Below are 22,679 nucleotides of genomic sequence, written 5' to 3' on the forward strand. Positions count from 1 at the left end.
CTCCCAATTACTTTATTTGATTCTCGCAAATTAAGAAAAAAGGCGTGGTCAACGATTTTAGTCGTCAGAAGATGCTGCTGAAGCATTCAAAAACAATGTTTGGAGGTATCTCAATCGGAGTGAAAAAAGTGGTTCAACAATTGTTTTGAGTGCATGAAAAAGTGTACAAATCATGCTGGAAACTACTTACTTTTGTTGGTAAATATTTCAAGTGCAGATTATTATTTCGAAACATCCGAAACGGTGCTTAGAATTTTCCAAAACCTCAATTAACTAATAAAATCAATAAATATTTACAACAAATGGGGTAGTGATGTAGGGATGTGTTCGGCCCTGTTCGGCAATACTGCTATCCAAGACCAATACAAGGTCGGTCAGTTAGCCCACCTGTTTGTTATGTTTGCTGTCAAAAACATTATTGTGATTTAAAATAAAAAAAACTCAAATCACAATAATGTAAAAACTATTATGTTTCAAATGTCAACAGTTGTAGTTAACAATATTCTGAATGGCCGACCTTCTGAAGGTCTTTGTATTATCTTAATGTTTATTTTTGTTTTTGGGACATAATTTAAGCAACAGATTCGATGTACTCTAATGTCAAAACAATCAACAAAAGTTGTGTTCAAGAACCTGCAAAATAGTACTATTTGGTATGATTTTTCCAATTATGGGCTGGAAAACCGTTCCGGTATTTTGCTACTTTCTACCACACACACTTCGGTGAGCAGAAACTGGTAGCTTGTTTGCTAGCATCAGATTGGCTGATACTATGATTTTGATACTTCGGCCAGATTGTTTGGAAGTTTTTCCATTTTTCCGTTCCCGTAAGATTTGAATAAATTTCTATGGTAAAGAACATTTTGACAGTCAGATCGTTTGCTAGCTTTACCATTAAAAAAGGGCGGGAACAAATAAATGACTATCTTAAGACTGAACGAAGTTAAAATCAACTGTTGAGTCATGTTTTTAAAGCATACTTTAAGGCAAATACCAACAAACACAATTTCAATAAGGCCGCCATCAGACCATCTGTTTTTTCACATGTATGACATCAGCTGTTCTGTAGTATTAGTATATCCAGAGTGACAACATATATGTGAAAAAGCAGATGGTCTGATGGCGGCATAAGGAAGCAAAGTAAGTTTACTGCCACCATAATCTAACATTCGGCATGCGTTTATTACATAGAATTTTGAAATTTCATTTTGACATAGAATTTTATAGTAAAGCTTTTCCTTTTACATTATAACCTCTAAATACTTTTTGAAACACCCACTGTGTATTGATTTTATTCATAGTACTCCTTTAAAATGAAATTAAAAGTTTTAGAAACAAATACAATTTTTTTTATTTTAATTTATTGACTTGCTTAGCCTTTAACCTAGAAATAGTTGAATAACTTCCGTTGAAACTATTTTATTACATTTTGACTTCGCCATAACTGTCAAACAGTCGTTTTTCATGGCGCAAAACTGAGCAGATATCTAAAATGGCATCTAAGCATGCAACTAAGGTATAGCAGAAGCAAAAATGAATCTACGTTCATTTAGTTTACATTTCGTTTTTTTCTGGCGTCAGTTGTAACTGTGAGATATGACACCCCTGACATGTTTCTTCAATATATTATTTCAAATATATTCATGTATATTTAGAACTTCATTGAAGGATAATATAGAAATAAATTTAATAGAAGTAGACGTTCTAGTGGCATATTTCACTTTTTTTTTTAATTAACATATAAAAATGCTCAAAGAGAATAGAACATATTTGACAACCTATAACATTTTCCCTTTGGGTGAATGCAAGACACTTACCTCCGACTATTTCACTATTACAGTTAACTGTATTTTATCCATGTTTTTATATTAGTGTAAACTTGATTAGTTTAAGTGGTGATCCCCACTTCTAAATTTCAGAAAAGTGGACAACATTTTTATAGGCTTAGCATAAATATATGACGATCGGTTTATTAGTTGTCGAACTAGAGTTGGCACCGCAAAACGCTTTAATAAAAACAGGGTTTCGTAGACGGCCATTTGCCAAAAAATATGTGATATTTTTCAACAATAAAAGCTTTGAGAATAGATGAAGATATGCTCTTTCGGATGAAATAACAATTTACCAAAAAAGTTTCGTTGTTTTCTTGGAAATAATAGCTCTGTTCCAGAACTAAAAAGATTTTACAATTTTTACCACATTTACACATTTTGCGTTCGCGTACACGAAATTTATATGAAAATCGTTTACGACTTTTACAACTTTTACCACTTTATAAAGTACGGGAACGGGCCAAATGGCTTTGATTGGGATTTACAACTGAGGTTCACCCCTTAATCCATTTTTTTATTAAAAGCACTACATACATTTAACAAACAAAAACACTTGACAATTCAGTTAGGTTGAACTTGTTATACCCTACCAGCGATAAATTAGCCTACATTCTCTTAGAGAAGGTTTCTCTCTTCCACACACAATTCAATTGACTGAAAAACCATGCATTCACACCATGACTGCTCACAAAAGTATGCAAAAGAAAATATTTTACCTATCGCTGCTCTACACCAGCGTTAGCAATTGAATATTTAAATATGTTTCGAAAATGTGGTTTTATCTGTACGGACCAACATGTCTAAATTCGGACGGGACCGATGTATGGAATAATTTGAGACGTAGACATGCGTTATTTTCAAAAGAACAGAAATTTTGTTGTAATTCGAACGATTTTGAATTCGAATCGTTTTAGTGATACAGGCCATTAGTGAAAACAATTCTAATATCATGGCAAGGAACACTCTGGTATAATGAACCTGCTGGCCGCACACAGACCGTCCACATTTTTCACATCTTTCGATGGTTGCTTATCCTCAGGAAAGTCCCACATTAATTAGCTACCCAGCATGGACCCCAAAAGATGCTATTCATTTTTGGATCCAAAGCATGTCATTTCCACCAATGCTTTGGCATGTCATTTTCACCAACCCTTAGCAATGACATTAATTATTATGACGATAGTTTTAACAACGTTGGTTGTGATTTCGAGTCTCCGACAACATCAAGCTTATTGTAAATAATTATTCTTATATATTTAGAAAAATGTGTATAAATAAAAACACAAAATATATATGAATTGGATCGATGGAATGGGTTCAAATGCTGATGAAAAGATCGGATCTTTCACGACTTCGTTTGCATGGGTTAAAATGCTGATGAAAAGATTTGATCTTTCACGGCTTCCTTTGCCTTGGTTCAAATGCTAATGAAAAGATCGGATCGTTCCCGACTTCGTTTGAACCAATGCAAAAGATAAAGGTACATCTTCCACATTAGGAATTCCTCTCTGGAAAGCCTTCTACCGATAGAAAACCTATAGAAGGTCTTGTGTCCATAGAAGATCTTTAGAAATACATCGCTCCACACAAGACCTTCTGTTCATAGATTGCTTTGAGAAGGTCATTTGTTCATGGAAGACATTTAGAAAGTGCTCTGTTCCTGGAAGTCCTGTAGAAGATCCTCTGTCCATAGAAGGCTTTAAGTAGGTCTTCTGACCTATAGAAGACCTTCCCTTTAAAATGTCAATCAATATAATAACTTCAGAAGGTCTTCTATACATATATGATTTTTATATAGTCTTTGAGCCATAAAAGATTTTTTAATGACCTTCTGTCCATAGAAGAAGAATATCTTCTGTCCATAGTAACCGTTTAAATGGTCCTATTTCCATATACGGCCTTCTGTCCATAGAAGACTTTTAGATGGAGTACTGTCAACAGAAGGCCATCAAAAACTTTTAGAAATTCTGTCTATAAAAGACTTTTAGAAGGTCATCTCTCCACAGACGACCTTTATAAAGTTTTCTGTCCGTTAGACCCTTAGAAGGCCTTCAGTCCAGCTATTCTGCTATTCCATCAACAAAAACCCTAAAAAAGTCGTCTGCCCATAGAAGTTATTTGAATGATCTTCTGACCATTGAAGTCCTTAGGAAGGTCTTCCTCAAAGGACATTTAGAAGTCCATAGAAGATCTTTAGAAGGTCTGTTGTCCATCAAAAACTTTTAGAAGTTCTGTGTATAAAAGACTTTGAGAATGACTTCTATTTATCGAAAACCTTAAGAAGGGCTTCTACCCATAGAATACTTTTATAAGGTCCCCTGACCATAGAAGACCTTTATAAGGTCTCCTGACCACAGACGACCAATTAGTTGTACATAAAATACCTTCAGAAGGTCTTCTGCCCATGAAAGACCTTCAGAAGGCTTTCTGTCCATGCAAGATTTTACGAAGGTCCTCTATCCTTAGAAACCTTTAAAATGTCTTTTTCCATAGCGGACCTTTAGAATGTCTTCTATACATAGCAGCAATTGAGATGGTCTTCTGTCCTTTAGGTGGCCTTCTGTATAGAACAAACCTTTATAGGTCTTCTTTCTATAGAAAACCTTTAGAACGTCGTTTATCTATACAACTTGTTTTGGTGGCCGACTTAAACTTTGTCTTACGATTGCTATCAAAACGATAGTTGGACTATTGATAGTTTGCCAGATCTAATACAGGCCCCTTTGAATGTCTAATTCTCTAAGCGGCATTTAGAAGCATTCTCTCTATAAAAGACTTAAATAAGTTTTTTTAAAGATATGTAAAAAAAGTCTTCTGCACATCAAAAAATTAAACTTTTAGAAGAATTTCTGTCCGTAGAAGACTTTCTGTCCATAGAACACTTTTAGAAGGTCTTCTGCCCAGAAGGCTTTGGAAGGTCTTAAAATATCTTTAGAATGTCTTCTATGCACATAAGACTTTTGGAAGGTTGTTCTATCCATAGAACACCTTTAGAAGGCATTCTGTTCATGGATGATATGTAGAAGGTGTACTGCCCATACAGGACCATTAGAAGATATTTAGAAGGTTTTTTTGTCGATAGTGGACCGTTGGAAAATCTTCCGTCCAAAAGAAAATCTTCAGAAGATTTTCTGTCCGTAAGACCTTTAGACTATTTTCAGTTCATAGAAGACCTTTAGAAGGTCTTCTGACCATATTGAACATTTCGAAATTCTTTCGAAGTCCTTTAGGGTCTTCTATCTATAAACACATTTAGAAAGTATATTTACAAAAAATACCGGTATACCTTTGGCAGGTTTTCTGTTCCCAGGAAACCTTTATGTCATCTATTCCACAATTTCATAAGAAATGCTTTTTTATCAACCTGAAGCCCATACCCAAGTTTTTATCGTTCTAATGTGGAACTCGCGGCACACTTTAGCTCACTATATTAAGAAGTATTAAAGGTAGTTCCCCAGGTGTTACCACGTGGTGTTCAGTGTCCATTTGAGACGCATGATAAATCGAGGACATTATCATGTTAAGGGGCTATTCTTAGTTGTGTAGGCCAGAAAGACTCATTTTTCATGATTTGTTTTTCAAAGAAGCTACAAAATTTTTTAAGTATTTCTTCCTTTTATCTGAAAGAAAGCATCTTATACTATTTTTGGAATTTTTGTTGTTGAAAAATATTGCACAGTTTTGTGGGAAATGGCTACTTGCGAAACACTTTCTTTTGTTAAAGGGTTTTGCGGTGTCAACGATAGCTCAAAAACGAATGCATCAATCTCCGTCTTTTTTTTTGGCATTTTAAGAACCCAATAATCTTGTCTTTGGGTGAAAAAGATTTTTAAAAATCGATTTAAAAAAATTGTGAGCTTTCAAAGTCACAATTTCGGCCGGGCCGAACTTTTTATATGCTCCATAAAATATTCTTAACTAAAATCCTTTCCTGTCCAAAATTTTAGGTGCAAATATTTTTCGACCACGGAGATCCCAAATGTCTAAATTATTTAATCTAAACAAGTAAGAACGGCGATAAGTCCGGCTAGGCTGAGCTTGTTATACCCTCTAGTACGATTTGTATTGAAGTAAAACGGAACAATTATTTTCTAATCGTTTATGAAGAAGACTAAATTTTTTATATAATACCAATTTTCCAATACGGAAATTCGGGGGTACCGTTCCATGGGGCTATATCAAAATGTCGATTTATATCTACCAATTTCTGGCGGAAAATTTTTAGACTTAAAGAAGACTAAATACGAATTTTCCGATATTAGGGTAAAACCTTCAAAGTAACGAAAATCAAGAGATACGCTTCTATGGGGAATATAGGAACTCGCGGACCTATACTGATAATTCTCTTCTGGAATACTTTATAACCCCATGGAAGAATAAATATCAATTTTCAGTCTTTCGGTGGGATATTGACGTCACTACCGTCAGAATTACGAAAATCGGGAAGTACCGTTCTATGGGGGCTATATCGAAACGTGGACCTATACCGACGGATTTCAGTCAGAAAGGCTTTTACTTCCACCAAAGACTTAATACCAAATTTCAACAATTTGCGTTGGTTGCTGTGGCCACATCCTTCAAAATACCGAAATTCGGGAGGTACCGTTCTATGGGGGCTATACGAGGGAGAGGACTTATACCGACAAATTTCTGGCAGAAAGTTTTATACCCCCAAAGAAGACTAAATACCGAATTTCAGCCATTTCTGAGGAATGTTGCGGCCACAACCTTCTAAATACCGGAAACAGGATGGTACCGTTCTATGGGGGCTATAGTAAGGTGTCGACCTGTACGAACAAATTTCTGGGGGAAAGTTTTATACCCCCAACGAAGACTAAATAACAAATTCCAGCCATTTCGGTGAATTATTGTGGCCACAATATTCAAAATACCGAAAATCGGGTGGCACCGTCCTGGGGAGGGGCAATATGAAAGCGTGGACTTATACCGACAAATTTCTGGGGGAAAGTTTTATACCCCCAACGAAGTACCACATTTCAGCCATTTTGGTGTGATAATGAGGCTATAACCTTCAAAATACCGAAAATCGGGTGGTACCGTTCTATGGGGACTGTATCAAAACATGGACCGATATAGCCCATTTGTAATACCATACATCCTAGGAGTAATAGAAACTTCCATACCAAATTACAAAGCTCTATCTTAAAAATTGCGAGCTGTATCATGATTTCAACAGACGGATGGACGAACGGACATGGTTATATCGACTTAGAATTTTGCCCTGATCAAGAATAAATATACTTTATAGGGCCTCCGATGAATATTTCGATGTGTTACAAGCGGAATGACAAATTTAATTATACCCTCCATATTATGGTGGAGGGTATAAAAAATGTATTCAATCTGGTGGTACCTTAATATGGGGGCTATTTAAAAATGTGGACCTACTTTGACAATTTTTGGAAGAAAAGTTGTGTAAGTGCATGGAACCTTAAATGCCAAATTACGAGTTTTTTCGTCAAACAATGTAGCTAAAGCCGTCAAAATACCGAAAATCGGAAGATATCGTTATATGAAGGCAATATCTAGACATGCACCTATGTTGACGATTTTTAGTGAAGAAGTTTTGTGACCACAGAGAACGCAAATTACAGCTAGTTCGGTTAAAAATACCAAAACACGAAGAAGTTTCGTGACCACTGAGAACTTAAAATGTCCAATTACAAATTGTAGCTAAAACACTCAAAGTAGAGAAAATCCGGTGGTACTGTTATATATCGGCTTTATTAAAACATGGACCTATGTCGAGGATTTTTGGTGGAGAAGTGTTGTGACCACTAATAACCTTAAATGTTAAATTACAGCTAGTTTGGTTAAAAATTATTTCGGGCATATGGGCACTGCGGCTGTTCTTGACGAAGTGCATTCTGGATGTCCAATTTTTGGCCACTTTTTCGAGCACTGCTGGCCGTATGTCACGAATAACACGAACAATGCTGGCCTAAAAGGCATCAATTGTTGCTGGTTTAACAGCATAAACCAGTGACTTCACGTAGCCCCACAGGAAATAATCGAGAGGTGTCAAATCGCACGACCTTGGAGGCCAATTGACAGGTCCACTTCTCGAAATCAACTTATCGCCAAATTTTGATTTCAATAAGTCGATGGTTGTATTCGCCGTATGGCACGTAGCGCCATCCTGTTGAAACCACATCTCCTCCGGATCAATGTCATCCATATTTTCAAATAAAAGATCATTGATCATGGTGCGGTAACGATCTCCATTGACCGTAACGCGAGCTCCGGCCTCATTTTTGAAGAAATAAGGTCCGATGATGCCACCAGCGTGAAAACCGCACCATACGGTGCATTTTTCTGGATGTAATGGAGTCTGTAGGGTCTCTTGTGGATTGGTCTCACTCCATATGCGGCAATTTTGCTTATTAACAAACCCGTTAAGCCAAAAATGCGCCTCATCGCTGAACACAATTTTGCGATAAAACAACGGGTCGAATCGACGACTGATTTTCAAAGTAAATTTGGATAATTTCGTAGCGTTGTTCAAGCGTGAGTCTATTCATGATGATTTGTCAGAGTATACTGAAACAAATAAAAAAAAGTTTCATCAAAATTCAATTTTTTGTGTTACTTTTTACAATTTAATGTTCTATCTAGCTTAAAAAAAGACCCTTTATTTGGTCTTTTAATTTTTTTTACATCAAGTCGAGAATATGATATCAGATAAATGGCCGCCGACACAATTTATTTTCATTTGAGCCCTTTTTATGGCATTTTCCATCACTTTGGCCAAAACTTCCGGCGATAGGTCTTCACATTCTTAGCGGATATTGTCTTTAAGAGCTGAAAGAGCCTGTAGCTTGTTGACATAAACCCGCGACTTCAAAAAGCCCCACAAAAAGATGTCTGGAGCGCCTCATCACTCATGATTATTTTTTATGAAAAAAACATCTTCCTCTGGGTGGTGATTAAGGATGGATTGATCGTATGTTCGACGCGATTGGCGGTCAGCATCTGACAGCTGATGCACCGTCTGGACTTTGTACGGAAACATCTTCAAATCTTGTACCAAAATTCGCTGTAAAGACCGTCAACTGATACCCATTTGCGTGGCACGTCGTCGACGGCCCTTCCATGACATCCTCGGCTATAGCAGCAATATTCTCTGCAGAACGGATACTCCGGGGTCTGCCATGCTTGGCAGCATCTCGTGTTGTGAAAGTCTCTTCGAGGCGAGCGGCTAAACGTCTGCAACGAAATTCACGTTGTGCCAAAGTCACCGACCGATTATGGGTCAAATAAATTGTCACTTATATTCCGCGTTCTGGAGCAGTGTAGCGTAACATTGTTTATTAACGTGTATTTCGCATGTGTTTACTACACAAATGTCAAAACAGAACTGACATTAGGGGCCAATCGCAAAATTATAACATTTTCTGATAGGAGGATTACTTTTGCTGTCTTGCTGCAGATTCAAACACACACTGAACCCCAGCGACATCCTATCGTTTTTTTTTTAATTTCTTTATTTTGGATTGTTTTTTAGACAAACTGTGGCGAAGTGTGTGGGGTCATCTAGAGCATTCATGGCAGTCACTTTCTGTTGCTGAAGTAGGTGACAGGCGTGCAAAATTCTCGAAGACTGCCATAAGCATTTTGGGATTGTGTACTGCGGGAAATTTCTACATTTGAGCTCTCGAATGGAGTTGGTGGTATGGCATACTTATGTCGTCAATGTTGCAGCTCATGATGTAACTACTGAAATGTATGATGGAGGGGCACAAAAACATTTTGAATAATATTTTAGAAAGTACTATCGAGTGCTGCCCTTTCGTCTTTATTGTCCCAAATCTGAATCCTAGAAAGCCCACACCTGGGATCAGTTGTAGGGGGATTAGTATTCAATGATTGAAGTATTAAATGGAAAGATCTTAGGCTATCACCTGAACGGTAGCATTTTTTCAGGTTATTTCCAATCATGGCAAATATAACCTGCAGGAATCTAGTAGGATTTACCACTAATTGGAATGATCCGAACAACCTACCAGATAAATGAAAGTGTATTTACAAAAATTTTTGAAATATATTTTTATAAATGTAATTTGTGGATTATATAGAAGGTTCAGTACGGTTTTATTAATCACCACTTGGTTTAAAATACTTGTTGGGAATCAGCTCTAAACCATCATAAACAATACGCAACCATTTTTCTAGGCAAAAACCGCTGATAGAATCACAATTAGTTTAGTTGCAGAAAGTTACGTTTTCCCAAAGAGAATTACAAGTGAAACGAACATTCTTCTTCTTCTTGTCAATAAAAACAGACCAGTAATTCAGATTCCATTTAAAAACATATATATAATTTATATTGTAGAACAACATCTGCAGATTGTAGATTAACTCAAAATTGTAAAAAAGTAGATCGTTAGTTGGTAGTGCATGTCTTCTTTTAGATATTACAGTAGAATTGTTGCATTTTAGCTCAATTGGCATTAAAATTCGAAAAAAAATATTCCTTTCCAAAAACCCAACTTTTCCCACTTTTTCCTAGGAAAATGAAACTGAGGAAGCAGGTGATGACGATGATGATGGCAGTAATGGCCAAGATCAAGAACAAGATGATGGCGAAAATGAACCAAATAATGATGAAAATGAACCAAATAATGAGGAGGCCAACGAAAATGATGATGAAAATAATGACGAAGAAGGTGGTGAAAATAATGACGAAGAGGAAAATGCGGAGAATGCCGATGAAGATGCCGCAGACGATGACGACGGCGATGGCGCCGAATCACCAACCTCATCATTGGCCATTGAGGGTTTTGTGGAAGGCGCTGCCGATGATAATACAGTTCAGTCACAAAAAGCTGTTTATAATGATGATCATAATAATGATGAAGTATAACTTTTCAAAACCAAACTTTCAATTGTTGTCCTGTATGTTTATTTTTATTCTTCTCAGCAATCAAACAATACTGAAGCTGTTACAATATTTGATATTATGATTTCTTATGAGTTTTAAGAAGAACAGAGTTGTCTTGTCATGTTTCAGCACTCGTGTCTGTCACCTTTCTGAACAGTCAGTGCACTTTTTGCAAAACTTCCACCAACTTCTTTTCCGAACTTCTTCAGAGACATTTGACACATCTTCTATTCGTGAAGCTTCTTTCTTCATTCCCAATTGATTCTTTCTAGATTTTTTTTCTCTCTATCTATTTTTTCGTCTTATTTGGAGCACCTTTTACGGCACCATGCACTTCTATTTTGGGTTTCTTCTACGTCTTTTGTGTATTCTGTTTTTGTTTCTTCTAAATTTTTTATATGTTTTGAAAATGAAATTATATTTAATTTGATACTTAACGCAAATCATATTTTATCATCACCGAACCCTTACTCCTCCATTCCTATAAAAAAAACAACAAAAATCAAAATAAAACCTAAAAAATTGAAATCCAAAAGGAATCACGTATCAGTAGAATCATAGCTTCTGGTGATATGGAACAATTGGCTCAAATCGTTTTGAACGGTGATGGTCAGAAGCTATTGAATGTGGAAGCTAAGGAAGCCGAAATTCAAGCATTTCTGCGTAATGTTCCAAATTATATGGTAAGTGTTTGGGAATACTACACAACGAAAACAAAACAAAAGAATAATATGGCACATTTTAATTTCAGGACAAAATTCGTCGTGTCCATGAAGCTGCCCGCGGTGGTAGTTTATTAAATTTACAACAGGCCTTAGATAGACGAAAGTTTGCCGTTGCCAAAGATGAAATATCACCAAACGGAGCAACACCTTTGCATGTAGCTGTCCTGTTTGGCCATAGTGGTAAGTTTATGGAGTGAAATATTGACTGATTTCAAGGTTAATATTGTCTTCTTGTTTAGATATTGTTCGATATTTGTCGGCCCGTTTCCCGGAAACCACCTCCGTTACGGATAATGATGGACGCACTGCTCTACATTATGCTGCCGTTATCAATGACAATGGACATTTTTACAATGTACTCCAGCAATTGGGAGCAAATCCAAAAGCCCAGGATAATGTAAGTCGAATTGATAAAAAGAAATAGAGTAAAACATGCTGCTCAAGGTTGGTGTGGATGTCAAAATTACACTCTGCAACATTTTTAAGGTGATCTTGTGCAAACACTTCGAACTCAGGATTTTTTGAAAGTACAGACCCAAACGACAGGAAACCCCAGTTTGGTTTTGTTGTGTCAGATCCAGCTCGGATTTTATGGCCCCATCTAAACATTGTTAAATATTGAGTTTTTAAAGAAATTCGGGGCTATATCTCTGAAACCAATGCGAATCTTCTTCTGACCTCTGAAGCAAATTTGTAGATAAGGACAAGGATAATATATTTGGAGAAATAATAAACTCGAAAAACTACATTTGTTGCCTCAAATTTCAAAATATATGCAAAAAATACACAATTTTTTTACATTTCGCACCGTACCTCCAAAACCGTTAATTTTTTCTGAATAATTTCTTTTGGTAAAATATTCCCTGGAATGTTATACACAACTCTTCAGAACATGTCATTGTTGTAAAATGCCTCTATGCTGTTGTTTTCAGTACAGTTTTCAACGACAATTTTATAAAAATGCCAATAATGTAGTGAAATCCGAAATGCGAGCAAAAACTGTTGATGTGAACTGTGTTTGAAATACGTGTTGTAAAAGGTATGATGCAAAATACCGCTTAAACAACAGGAAGTAAGCACTTTAGAGTTTCAGAATGTTCTAAAGAATTGTTGAGAACTTTATTTGGAAGATTTTTTCAAAAGGTTACTTAGTTCAACTCCCAATAGTTTAGCCGATACTGACCAGAATTTCAGCAATTATGTAAATTTGTCTATATTTTATAGATTTTGATGCCCTAGATGGAGTTTTTCTTATGCGGTTTTCTCAGAAGATAAGATCTACTAGTTTAGGGCTACAATATTGCTAAAGGCAGCAAGGCTAAATTCCTATTCGTTTCTGAGATAAAGGCCTGATAAATGCAAAAAAGTGTAGATTTAGCCCGGTTTAGATGAGGCCATAAAATCCGAACTGGATCTGACAGGACAAAACCCTACTAGGGTTTTTATAGTCTAAATATGTTCTTTCCAAAAATGCATACGAGAAGTTGTTTGCATTTTCAGTGTTGCATAGTGTTATATTAAGTAGGAAAAATCTAGGGGTGTGAAGTGAAGAGGGTGAGTCGTTGTGTGTAGTTAAAGTCCGACTCCAGTCCTCCGTTCTATTGGGGCTATATGAAGACATATGAATATACCGAAAATTTTCAGGTGAAAAGTTCAATACCCTTTACGAAGATAACAAATTTCATCCATTTCGGTTGGATAATGACGCTGATACCTTCAAAAATTCCGAAAATTGGGAGGGACCCTTGGGGGCTATATAAAGACGTGGACCTATACCGAAAAATTTTAGTAATTTAGGTGGGAACGGTCAAAATACTGAAAAACGCGAGTTACCGTTTTATGGGGCTATACGATAACGTGGTTCTACACTGACAAATTTCAGGTGAAAATTGTAATACCCCTAACGAAGACTAATGTCAAAATTTCAGCTACAACCTTCAAAATGCCGAACATCGGGAGATACCCTTCTATGGGGGCTGTATGAAAACGTAGGCATATATTGAGGAATTTCTGGTGGCGTATGAGGATTTGATCCTGTACTGATAATTCTCTTCTGAAATGTTTCATACCCCTATTGAAGATTAAATACCAAATACAGAAAATCGGGAAGGACCGTTCTATAGGAGCTATAGGAGGATGTGGACCTACGAAGGCAATTTTTTGGTGGAAGGTTTAATAACCCATCGAAGACTTAACACCGAATTTAGCGGAGTGGTATTGAGGCCAAAACCTTCAAACTACAGAAAATCGGGAGGTATCCTTCTATGGGATCTATTTCTAATCTTGGACCGATATGACACATTTTCAATACCAAACATCCCAGGAGTAATAGAAATGTCTGTACTAATTTTTAAAGCTATATCTTAAATATTGCGAGCTGCATATTTACATATATCAACTTTGAATTTTATGCTGATCAAAAAAACGTGGGCCTATACCGACAGATTTTTGGAGGAAAGTTTTATACCCCCAACGATGACGAAATGTCAACTTTCATCTATTTAGGTGGGATATTGAGGTCAGATCCTTCAAAATACCAAAAATTGGGATGTACCCTACTTTGGGGGCCATATGAAGACGTGGACCTATACTGGTAATTATCTTCTGGAATGTTTTATACCCCATCGATGACTAAATACGATATTTCATCCATTTCGGTTAGATATTGAGGCCACCACCCTCAAAGTACTGAAAATCGGGAAGTACTACGTTGACCTATACTGATAATTCTCTTCAGGGACTGTTAGTTCTCTTCTGCAATGGTTCATAATCTAAATACCAAATTTCATTCACTTCGGTTTTATAAAGACGGTCTAAAGGGGCTATAGAAAGATGTGGACATATATCGACAAATTTCTGGTGGAATCGAAGACTAAACACCGAATTTAGCCCTTTCTGAGCGATATTAAGTCAAAACCTTCAAAATACCGAAATCAGGATGTACTCTTCTATGGGGTCTATATCGAATCTTGTATCGATATAGCACATTTACATAATACCAAACACTTTAGTATTAATAGAACCATCTTTTTGCTTTATTTTAGCTCGGGTTCATATGTTGTTGTATTCAAATATTTGAATAACAACAAAATGTCTTACAGTGGATATGAAATTGATTAGTTGCGGACTTAGGTTGTTTTACTCCCGCTTGTTTAAGCAACATTCATATGTTCGTATTCTTTGCAAAGCAAAGACGAAATAAAAACAGTAGTGGATATGAAATTCTTTAGTTCGACTCAAATTGTAGGGTAATGGCCCTAAACCATACAACAAATTTCTCATTTTGTTTAATTTGCTCGATGGGCTTATTGACCTGTTTGTCGATGCAGAGTCGGCGGCAAAGGGAACTGATGAAGTTGTTTGGTGACAACTGAAACTATAGTCTTCCCTACCTCCGCCCCCAACTAATCAATTTTATATCCATTGTAAAACATTTTTTGTTATTCAAATATTTGAATACAACAAAATATGGACCCGAGCTGAAATAAAACACAAAGATGTAAAATTCTGCAGTCCAACAATAAACACTCCAACGATTAATAGAAACTTCTGTACCAAATTTTAAAGCTATATCTTAAACATTGCGAGCTGTATCTTCATTTCATGGGTGTTACCGTGGATCAGTGGTATGCACAAGCACCTTATACTCAGAAGGTTTGCGGTCGATTGCCAGGTCAAATTTACAACGGTGGGAAGATATCCATCAATGTAATGTGGACGACATTTACTGAGTATTTCAGCCATGTAAAACTTCTCTAAAAGTGGTGTCGTAAGACACGCAGTTCGAACTTGGCGATGAACAGAAAAAAAAAACATTACCAAATAATGGATTTTATAGTACTTTTTGGTAGTCGTAACTACTTACAAAACCCGCAACTTACCGATTATTTTAACACGGACAAGTCGCACTGAATAACAAGTTATTCTATAACTACTGGAATAACTAGTTATTCTTTGGCCACTAGAAGTTGAAAAATAACCTCAACAATATACGTTATATTTTTAAAACATTTGAGGTGGACTTTGTTTTCAATTTCAACACTCTCCATATTGGCATAGCCCCAATATAACGGTACCTCCCGAACTAGCTGTAATTTGACATTTGATGTTCTCTGTGGTCACGAAAATTCTCCACCAAAAATCCAACTTGCTGTAATTTGACATTTTAAAATTTCAGTGTTGGGTAATCACTAAAAATCATCAAGATAGATCCATGTTTTGGTATAGCTCAAGCATAACGTTTCCGCTCGATCTTCGGTATTTTGAGGGTCTTAGCTACATTGTTTGACGGAACTACCTGCAATTTGACTTTTGAGGTTCTCTGCTTTTATATTTCCACCAAAAATTTAAAAGATAGGTCGACACTTTGAGATAGTCCGTTAGGTTGTACCTTTCACCTGGCTGAACACATTTTAGGCTCCATTAGATAATTTAGGCATTTGGGCTAACCGTGTTTGAAAAATGTTTCCACATAAAAATATGAAAGGAAACTAATTATTCCATTTTAATTGAGACTATTTTATGATGTAGGGTATAAGAAGTTCAGCCCAGCCTAACTTAACGACTTTTTTACTTGTTTCACAATAAACCATTCGGAGCGGTTCTTTCCTATTTAAACTGAGGACCCCGTATCAGGTTATGTCATTTTTCAAAGCCAGATGAGCATTGCGGCAATACCAACATCAGACATCAGTTAGAATACCTTTGAATATATAGTGCTCTCGAAGACTGCCTTATCAGCAGGTCTCCTTCGGTTATGAACAGCTCGGCTGGTTGGCCATCGGCTCCTGCTGCCTTATTATTCTTCAACCGGTTTATTACTGTCTTTAACTAATCTTGCCCGGGCGGTACACATTCAATACCATCTTCTAGAATTGGATCTGTGGCATCTCCGTCGTCTTCGTCGTCCCGAACACACTATCTGTATCAGTCACCAAATTACCTTGCATGGGGGGGTGTCTGTACCAAAGCCATCAGTTTGATGTTGCCTTCTTTGATAGAGTTTTTGGACTTCATTCTGGCTTCTGTACATCTGGATTATTTCACAATTGGGCTAGTTGAGTGAAATATGCTGTGGCTATATGTTGCGTTTGTGGCTTTCCGATGTCCAGCTACCGTGTTGTGTCTGTTCGTGCTTTTTTTGCAACGTAGACGGATACGTACATTTGCTGCAAAAAGGTAGTGGTCAGAGTCCATGTTTGCTGCTCAGAGCGATCGTACATCCAACGCACCCGATTAATGTCGTCCATCTATCAGAACATGATTAATATGATTTCTTGTTCTTTGATCTGGAGACAGCCAGTTGTCCTTATGAATATCTAGATGCTTAAATTTGGTATTGCTAACTACCACGTTTTTTACCACTGCGAAGTCTATACATCTTCTCCACCAAAAATTGTAAACATAGGTCTACATTTCTATATAGCCCCCATATAACTGTACCGACAGATTTTGGGTATTTTGAGGATTTAAGCTATTTTTCAAGACCATTTATCAGCAAGATTTGCAGCTATTTGCAGCTAAATTGTGGTTATTCGGAATCTAGTTAGTCCAATTTAATTAGTAAAAAAATTGGTAGTTACGCTCCATTCAACAAAAGTATATTTCACTAAAGACATAAAAAAATAATAATTTTTGAAAATTTATTGCTACATAACTAAGTAAATACAGGCCCAAAAATTTATTTTTTAAATTTAACTTACACCCTCCCCTATCAATAAAAAATAAACTTTGTTTAGTTTCATAACGAATTTATTAAACAATTAAACAAATATGAAATCAGGTTTTTAACAAAAATTTTGTTAAAATCTGATGCATCAAAATTTTTTGCACTTGACAGTTAATAACTGAGTGAATATTTACAACAACAAAAAATTGAAAACAAAATTTTAGTCAGCAGAGTGTCAGAAATCGATACAGTGGAAAACATTTCGCAATTTTATACTTTGATTTTTTATTTTCGCGCCGCTAGATCAATGGTTTCGACCAGTGTGCAGCGGGGTGAATTTGGAGATTAGATGTTTTTCCTCCGACTAACTAAAAATCCGCAACCAAACTCATACTTTACAACAACTTTATTAGTTGTTGTTGTAACACTTTTTCCAATCCAATGTATTTCCTGTGTGACAGTAATAACGGCCTTTTAATCTACAACTACATCTGGAAATGCGTAAACTGTGACTTCTCTATAAAGAGTCCGAACATTCCAGGCGCAGATTCGGCCGTCAACTTTAGAGGGGTTTTGTGACAGCCACATTTATTTATTTGGCTGTTATTCATCTTTGTTATTATCTTTTATTTGTTTGGCTGCGCAAGATCAATCTCCCATAAACCATAAATATGCAAGCAAAATGTAAACAAAGAAATGTCCGTCCATATTCAGTGTGGTCAACAGAATTTTACTCGTTGCAACCAAATTAAAAGACGTACCAACATTATTGTTAAACGCAAGCGTTTAATATCCAAAAACTTCGAAGAATATAAATACGTTTCAAAGTCCAAAAGGATTAAAAAAAAATACGCAATTCTTGTCAATTCAAATAATACAAATGTGTAGTTATTTAATGGTTATAATTCTGTTTTGTTTGATTTGCACATCTTTTCATATATCTTTTAGTACGTTTACATACATATAATATATGAGGATTTATTTGAAATATATGTAATGGAATTGACATTTAAAACCCAGTGTGTTTGTTAAATCCGGTTATATGTAAACTAACTTTACCGGTTATTATTTAATGTCGTAAATTTAAATAATCAATTCCTTTGTCTGTACTTCAAATAAATCTTAATATGGAGGTTTACCTTACAAGAAGCTCTTATGTAAAGTTTACGTTATTTTAAATGGAGACAGTTTATTTTACGATCACGGTTCGAGGAACGTATACAATATTTAACACCTTTGAGACCAATAGAAGAATATACAAAGATAATGCAGTAAAATAATATTGTAGCATTATAAATTTATATACCCAACATTTAACTTAATTTGTCATTTATCTTAAAAGTCGATTTTGCTGATCTGTTAAGTCGATTCATATATCCCTAGTGGAAAATCAGCAGGTTCCACCATTGTTGTATTTGGAGAAATAATCACATGTATAGCTTGAACTTGCAATGTCACCTCGTACCTAAACCACATTTTATCGACCATTTTGTTCTATCTGTGGTAAAGTGAAGGAGTACTAAATTTTAATCTTCACCTTTAAATCGTGGTATACTTTTAATAAATTTTTAAAGTGACATTGAGTTTTTTTTAAACCTTTATCAAAGATTTGTTTTATAAAAGCAAAAAAAGCAGTAATATATTGGACGAAACCCGTCACAATTTACATCAATTAATCAGTTTTCACCCTGGGGTAAGCATAGTGGCTATAAAAATGCATGCAGTAAGTGTAAGGTTATAAATGTATTCTTTTTTTTTATTTAGAATATTGTGGAAAATCTATTAAATCCCGCTTAAGGATTGACCACAATATTCCTTAGGGTGAACATAATATATCCATTTAAATTGTGATTTTAAAACGACTCATAGATGGTACCACTACGTTTTAGCAAATGAGCTTTTTGCTAGAAAATAGAAGTCATCATGATCAAAAACCACGAAAAAGAAAGCGGAGGCGTAGAAATTATAACTTTTGGTTCCATCATAAGCCACTAGGTTACACATGCTATGCGAGTGAGTACAAGAACCTTATTCATAACCAAAGTGAGATATGACACAAATATGCCAGTTTTAAGCTGTCCCAAAGATGTATTTTAAATCTATCAAAAAAATGGTTGTCAAACTAAAAAAAAAAACAGATGTTAACCTCCAAAATTAAGGCCTCAAAAGTCATATAATCCAACTTTTTTATACGAGGTAACTTTTTTTTCAATTATTTTGCAATTTACACTAAATTTGCTATCTGAAAATTTTAATTTACTATGTCAATACTAAAGCCTAATTTAAGGCATATTAATTTTATTCTGTTTACACCATGAATGAAATATCTGTAGACAGCGAAAATAAAAAAAACCTAAATTTCAAAGAATTGTAAATCAAATAAATATATTAATAATTTCCCTACTCATATGATAATGTACTAAAAATTTAAATTGGATAAAAATATAAAATAATACAGAGATGATAAAATTTTACTATTAAAAAAAATATAAAAATACTTTCAATTATGTAAATAGATAACTATGCATGCATATAAAACACTTATAATTGATACAAAGGATTAATAATATTAAAATTTTGTAAGCTAATTAGGTAACATAATTAAAAGTGCTATTTTTTACTGATTATAAACAACATGTTACAAAAATGATTAAATATAGAAAATTGGTTAAAAAAAAAAAATTCTATATTCTAGTATATTTTTTAATAAACTAACTAAATTCTTAGTATGGGCTGAAGAGGATTTAAGGTAGTGATATTCAATTTTGGGGTGTTTCATAAAATTTTTCTTGGCGAAAGAAACACCAAGGTAGACTGAAACGTGTCTTAGAGGGGTGGGCAAATGCCAAGGGGGTACAATATCAAAACCTCAACAATTATGGAATTCTTCTATGTACTTATTTTAAATTGAAAGCCCATAGGAGTATAAGTATACATCCGTTACTTCCTTTTTTTGTGTTCATTTCATTTTTAAGATAGTGTCAGCTACTAACCGACCCAAATTTATGAAGGTACATGATATTAAGTGTGCAGTCAAGTGGAAGACGACCTCCCCCGTCCGGCGAGCTAAGCCGCAGCCTACCAGCATGTACCACCTCCACTTATCCGGACTGTCACAGTTTGTTTTATTTTGTAGTATGTTGCCTTTTGGGAACCATGGGCTCTTATGCGCGAAGGCGCGGAACATGTTAGGTCGCTACCTTTAGTGGGTGTTAAAGGCAGCTCTCCAGGTGAAACCATGGTGAGGTCAGTGTCCACTTGAGAAAAAAGAGGACAGAGACAAGTTCTTTGTTTTTCTTGGTTAAAGCCGTTCAGGGCCGTTGCTTGGTATCTTTCATGTGCTATGTCAACCAATAATTTTGTTACGTTTTGGAATTTAAGTCCCATAAGAAACGCTTCCGATTTAGTTTAGGCAATTTTTATAGCGACAATTTTCACTTTGTTGAAGAGAGAGATGAGTCATATGGGAACCCTTTACCTCTAAACAACCTCTCTTACTGACAAATCCCACAATTGCCGCTAGGACTTTTTGCACTTTATTTAATATTATATTCCTTATCGCTGATATAAGACAATAAATATTTAAATATACATATGTATGTGAAAAGGTGTTAAAAGTTTTTTGAGGCTTTGCGACAATTCTTGAGAATTGTCATATGTTCATATTATTCATGTCACTCAATTACAAAAGTGTTTATTAAATAATCAATACATGTACTAATGACTCATAACATTTCTCTCTTCCCTTCACTTCAGATGGGTAGAACACCTGAACAGTATATGACTGACAACGACCAAAAGGACACATTTAACTATGGCCTACTTTTGAAAAATTTTGGTGCTGAAGAATTGGAAGAAAAACTTCTTAGTGATCAGGGTAAGTGGATAATAATTTAAAATATTTTTGTGTCCTGTTTCTTTAATTTTAATTACAGTTTGTAACTGTTTTTCTGTTAGGAGTTTATATTTTATATAGGGTTTGATTATGTGTGTATGTGTGCTTGCATGTGTATGTGTGGGTATTTTGATTTTGTATTTTTTGCGTTTTTTTAAATTTGAATGACTAATAATAGGGTGTCATCGCAATATGTTTTTTCACTACGCTTTTCATTTATATACATACATATGTACCTACATATACATGTACATATGATGTATATATATTTCTGTTGTTAACATTTTTTTGTTTGTTCAATCAATGCTTTTTTCTTGACACTGCATTATATTTTAATGTTAAAAATCGTCATTGATTTTGTCGCGTGATTTTAATTGCAATAAAGGTTGTCATTTAAATTAAGTTTAAAATATTTGTATACAAATTTGAATTTAATAAATAAGAAAAAAATGCATTCTGTTGTTCGAGAAATATATCGCATCCTTAAGCATAATTTGTAAAGATTTTGGACAAGCATTTTTTAGGGACGTTCAGCCGAAATAACGTTACCGAATTTCTGCCGGTTGGTAGGTGTTGTTGGCCGCCTTCAAATGCACAGTAAACCTTGCCATGAATTCATGGATCCAATTATTCAAAACGCGTTATAAGAGATCTATAAGTGTGTCTTCAAACATGCCAATATTCAGTTCCATAGGCGTGGTTTTCTTAATCATATTTTCAAGCCAATATTCAACTCCATAGGCGTGATTTTCTTAATAAATTTTTCAAGCCAATATTCAGCTCCATAGGCGTGGTTTTCTTAATAAATTTTTCTAGACAATATTCAGCTCCATAGGCGTGGTTTTCATAATAAATTTTTCTAGACAATATTCAGCTCCATAGGCGTGGTTTTCATAATAAATTTTTCTAGACAATATTCAGCTCCATAGGCGTGGTTTTCTTAATAAATTTTTCAAGCCAATATTCAGCTCCATAGGCGTGATTTTCTTAATAAATTTTTCAAGCCAATATTCAGCTCCATAGGCGTGGTTTTGTAATAAATTTTTCTAGACAATATTCAGCTCCATAGGCGTGGTTTTCTTAATAAATTTTTCAAGCCAATATTCAGCTCCATAGGCGTGGTTTTCTTAATAAATTTTTCAAGCCAATATTCAGCTCCATAGGCGTGGTTTTCTTAATAAATTTTTCAAGCCAATATTCAGCTCCATAGGCGTGGTTTTCTTAATAAATTTTTCAAGCCAATATCCAGCTCCATAGGCGTGGTTTTCTTAATAAATTTTTCAAGCCAATATTCAGCTCCATAGGTGTGGTTTTCTTAATAAATTTTTCAAGCCAATATCCAGCTCCATAGGCGTGGTTTTCTTAATAAATTTTTCAAGCCAATATTCAGCTCCATAGGTGTGGTTTTCTTAATAAATTTTTCTAGACAATATTCAGCTCCATAGGCGTGGTTTTCTTAATAAATTTTTCAAGCCAATATCCAGCTCCATAGGCGTGGTTTTCTTAATAAATTTTTCAAGCCAATATTCAGCTCCATAGGTGTGGTTTTCTTAATAAATTTTTCTAGACAATATTCAGCTCCATAGGCGTGGTTTTCTTAATAAATTTTTCTAGACAATAATCAGCTCCATAGGCGTGGTTTTCTTAATAAATTTTT

The 22,679-nt window shown here is 35.2% G+C and overlaps 1 protein-coding gene across 47 annotated transcripts in view; it reads left to right on the forward strand.

Annotated features, from left to right (window-relative positions):
* The window catches only part of LOC141386969 (uncharacterized), a 162,274-nt gene that overhangs the window by 100,634 nt on the left and 38,961 nt on the right, over nt 1–22,679 (forward strand). For 25 of the 47 annotated variants that reach the window (XR_012408450.1, XR_012408451.1, XM_073955893.1 and 22 more), the window contains 5 exons: nt 10,363–10,710; nt 11,271–11,417; nt 11,486–11,639; nt 11,699–11,856; nt 20,884–21,004. Coding sequence is in view for 44 of the 47 variants with exons in the window: in XM_073955893.1 (XP_073811994.1) it covers nt 10,363–10,710; nt 11,271–11,417; nt 11,486–11,639; nt 11,699–11,856; nt 20,884–21,004 (928 nt within the window). In the remaining 3 variants the exon portion in view is untranslated. Of the gene's footprint in view, nt 1–10,362; nt 10,711–10,773; nt 11,248–11,270; nt 11,418–11,485; nt 11,640–11,698; nt 11,857–20,883; nt 21,005–22,679 lie in introns of those variants that run through there. The other 22 variants (XM_073955903.1, XM_073955914.1, XM_073955909.1 and 19 more) reach the window with 5 other exon arrangements.

Source organism: Musca autumnalis, unplaced genomic scaffold (genome assembly GCF_047663935.1).
Source record: "Musca autumnalis isolate F117 unplaced genomic scaffold, ASM4766393v1 scaffold_5, whole genome shotgun sequence".
Taxonomy (NCBI): Eukaryota; Metazoa; Arthropoda; class Insecta; order Diptera; family Muscidae; genus Musca; species Musca autumnalis.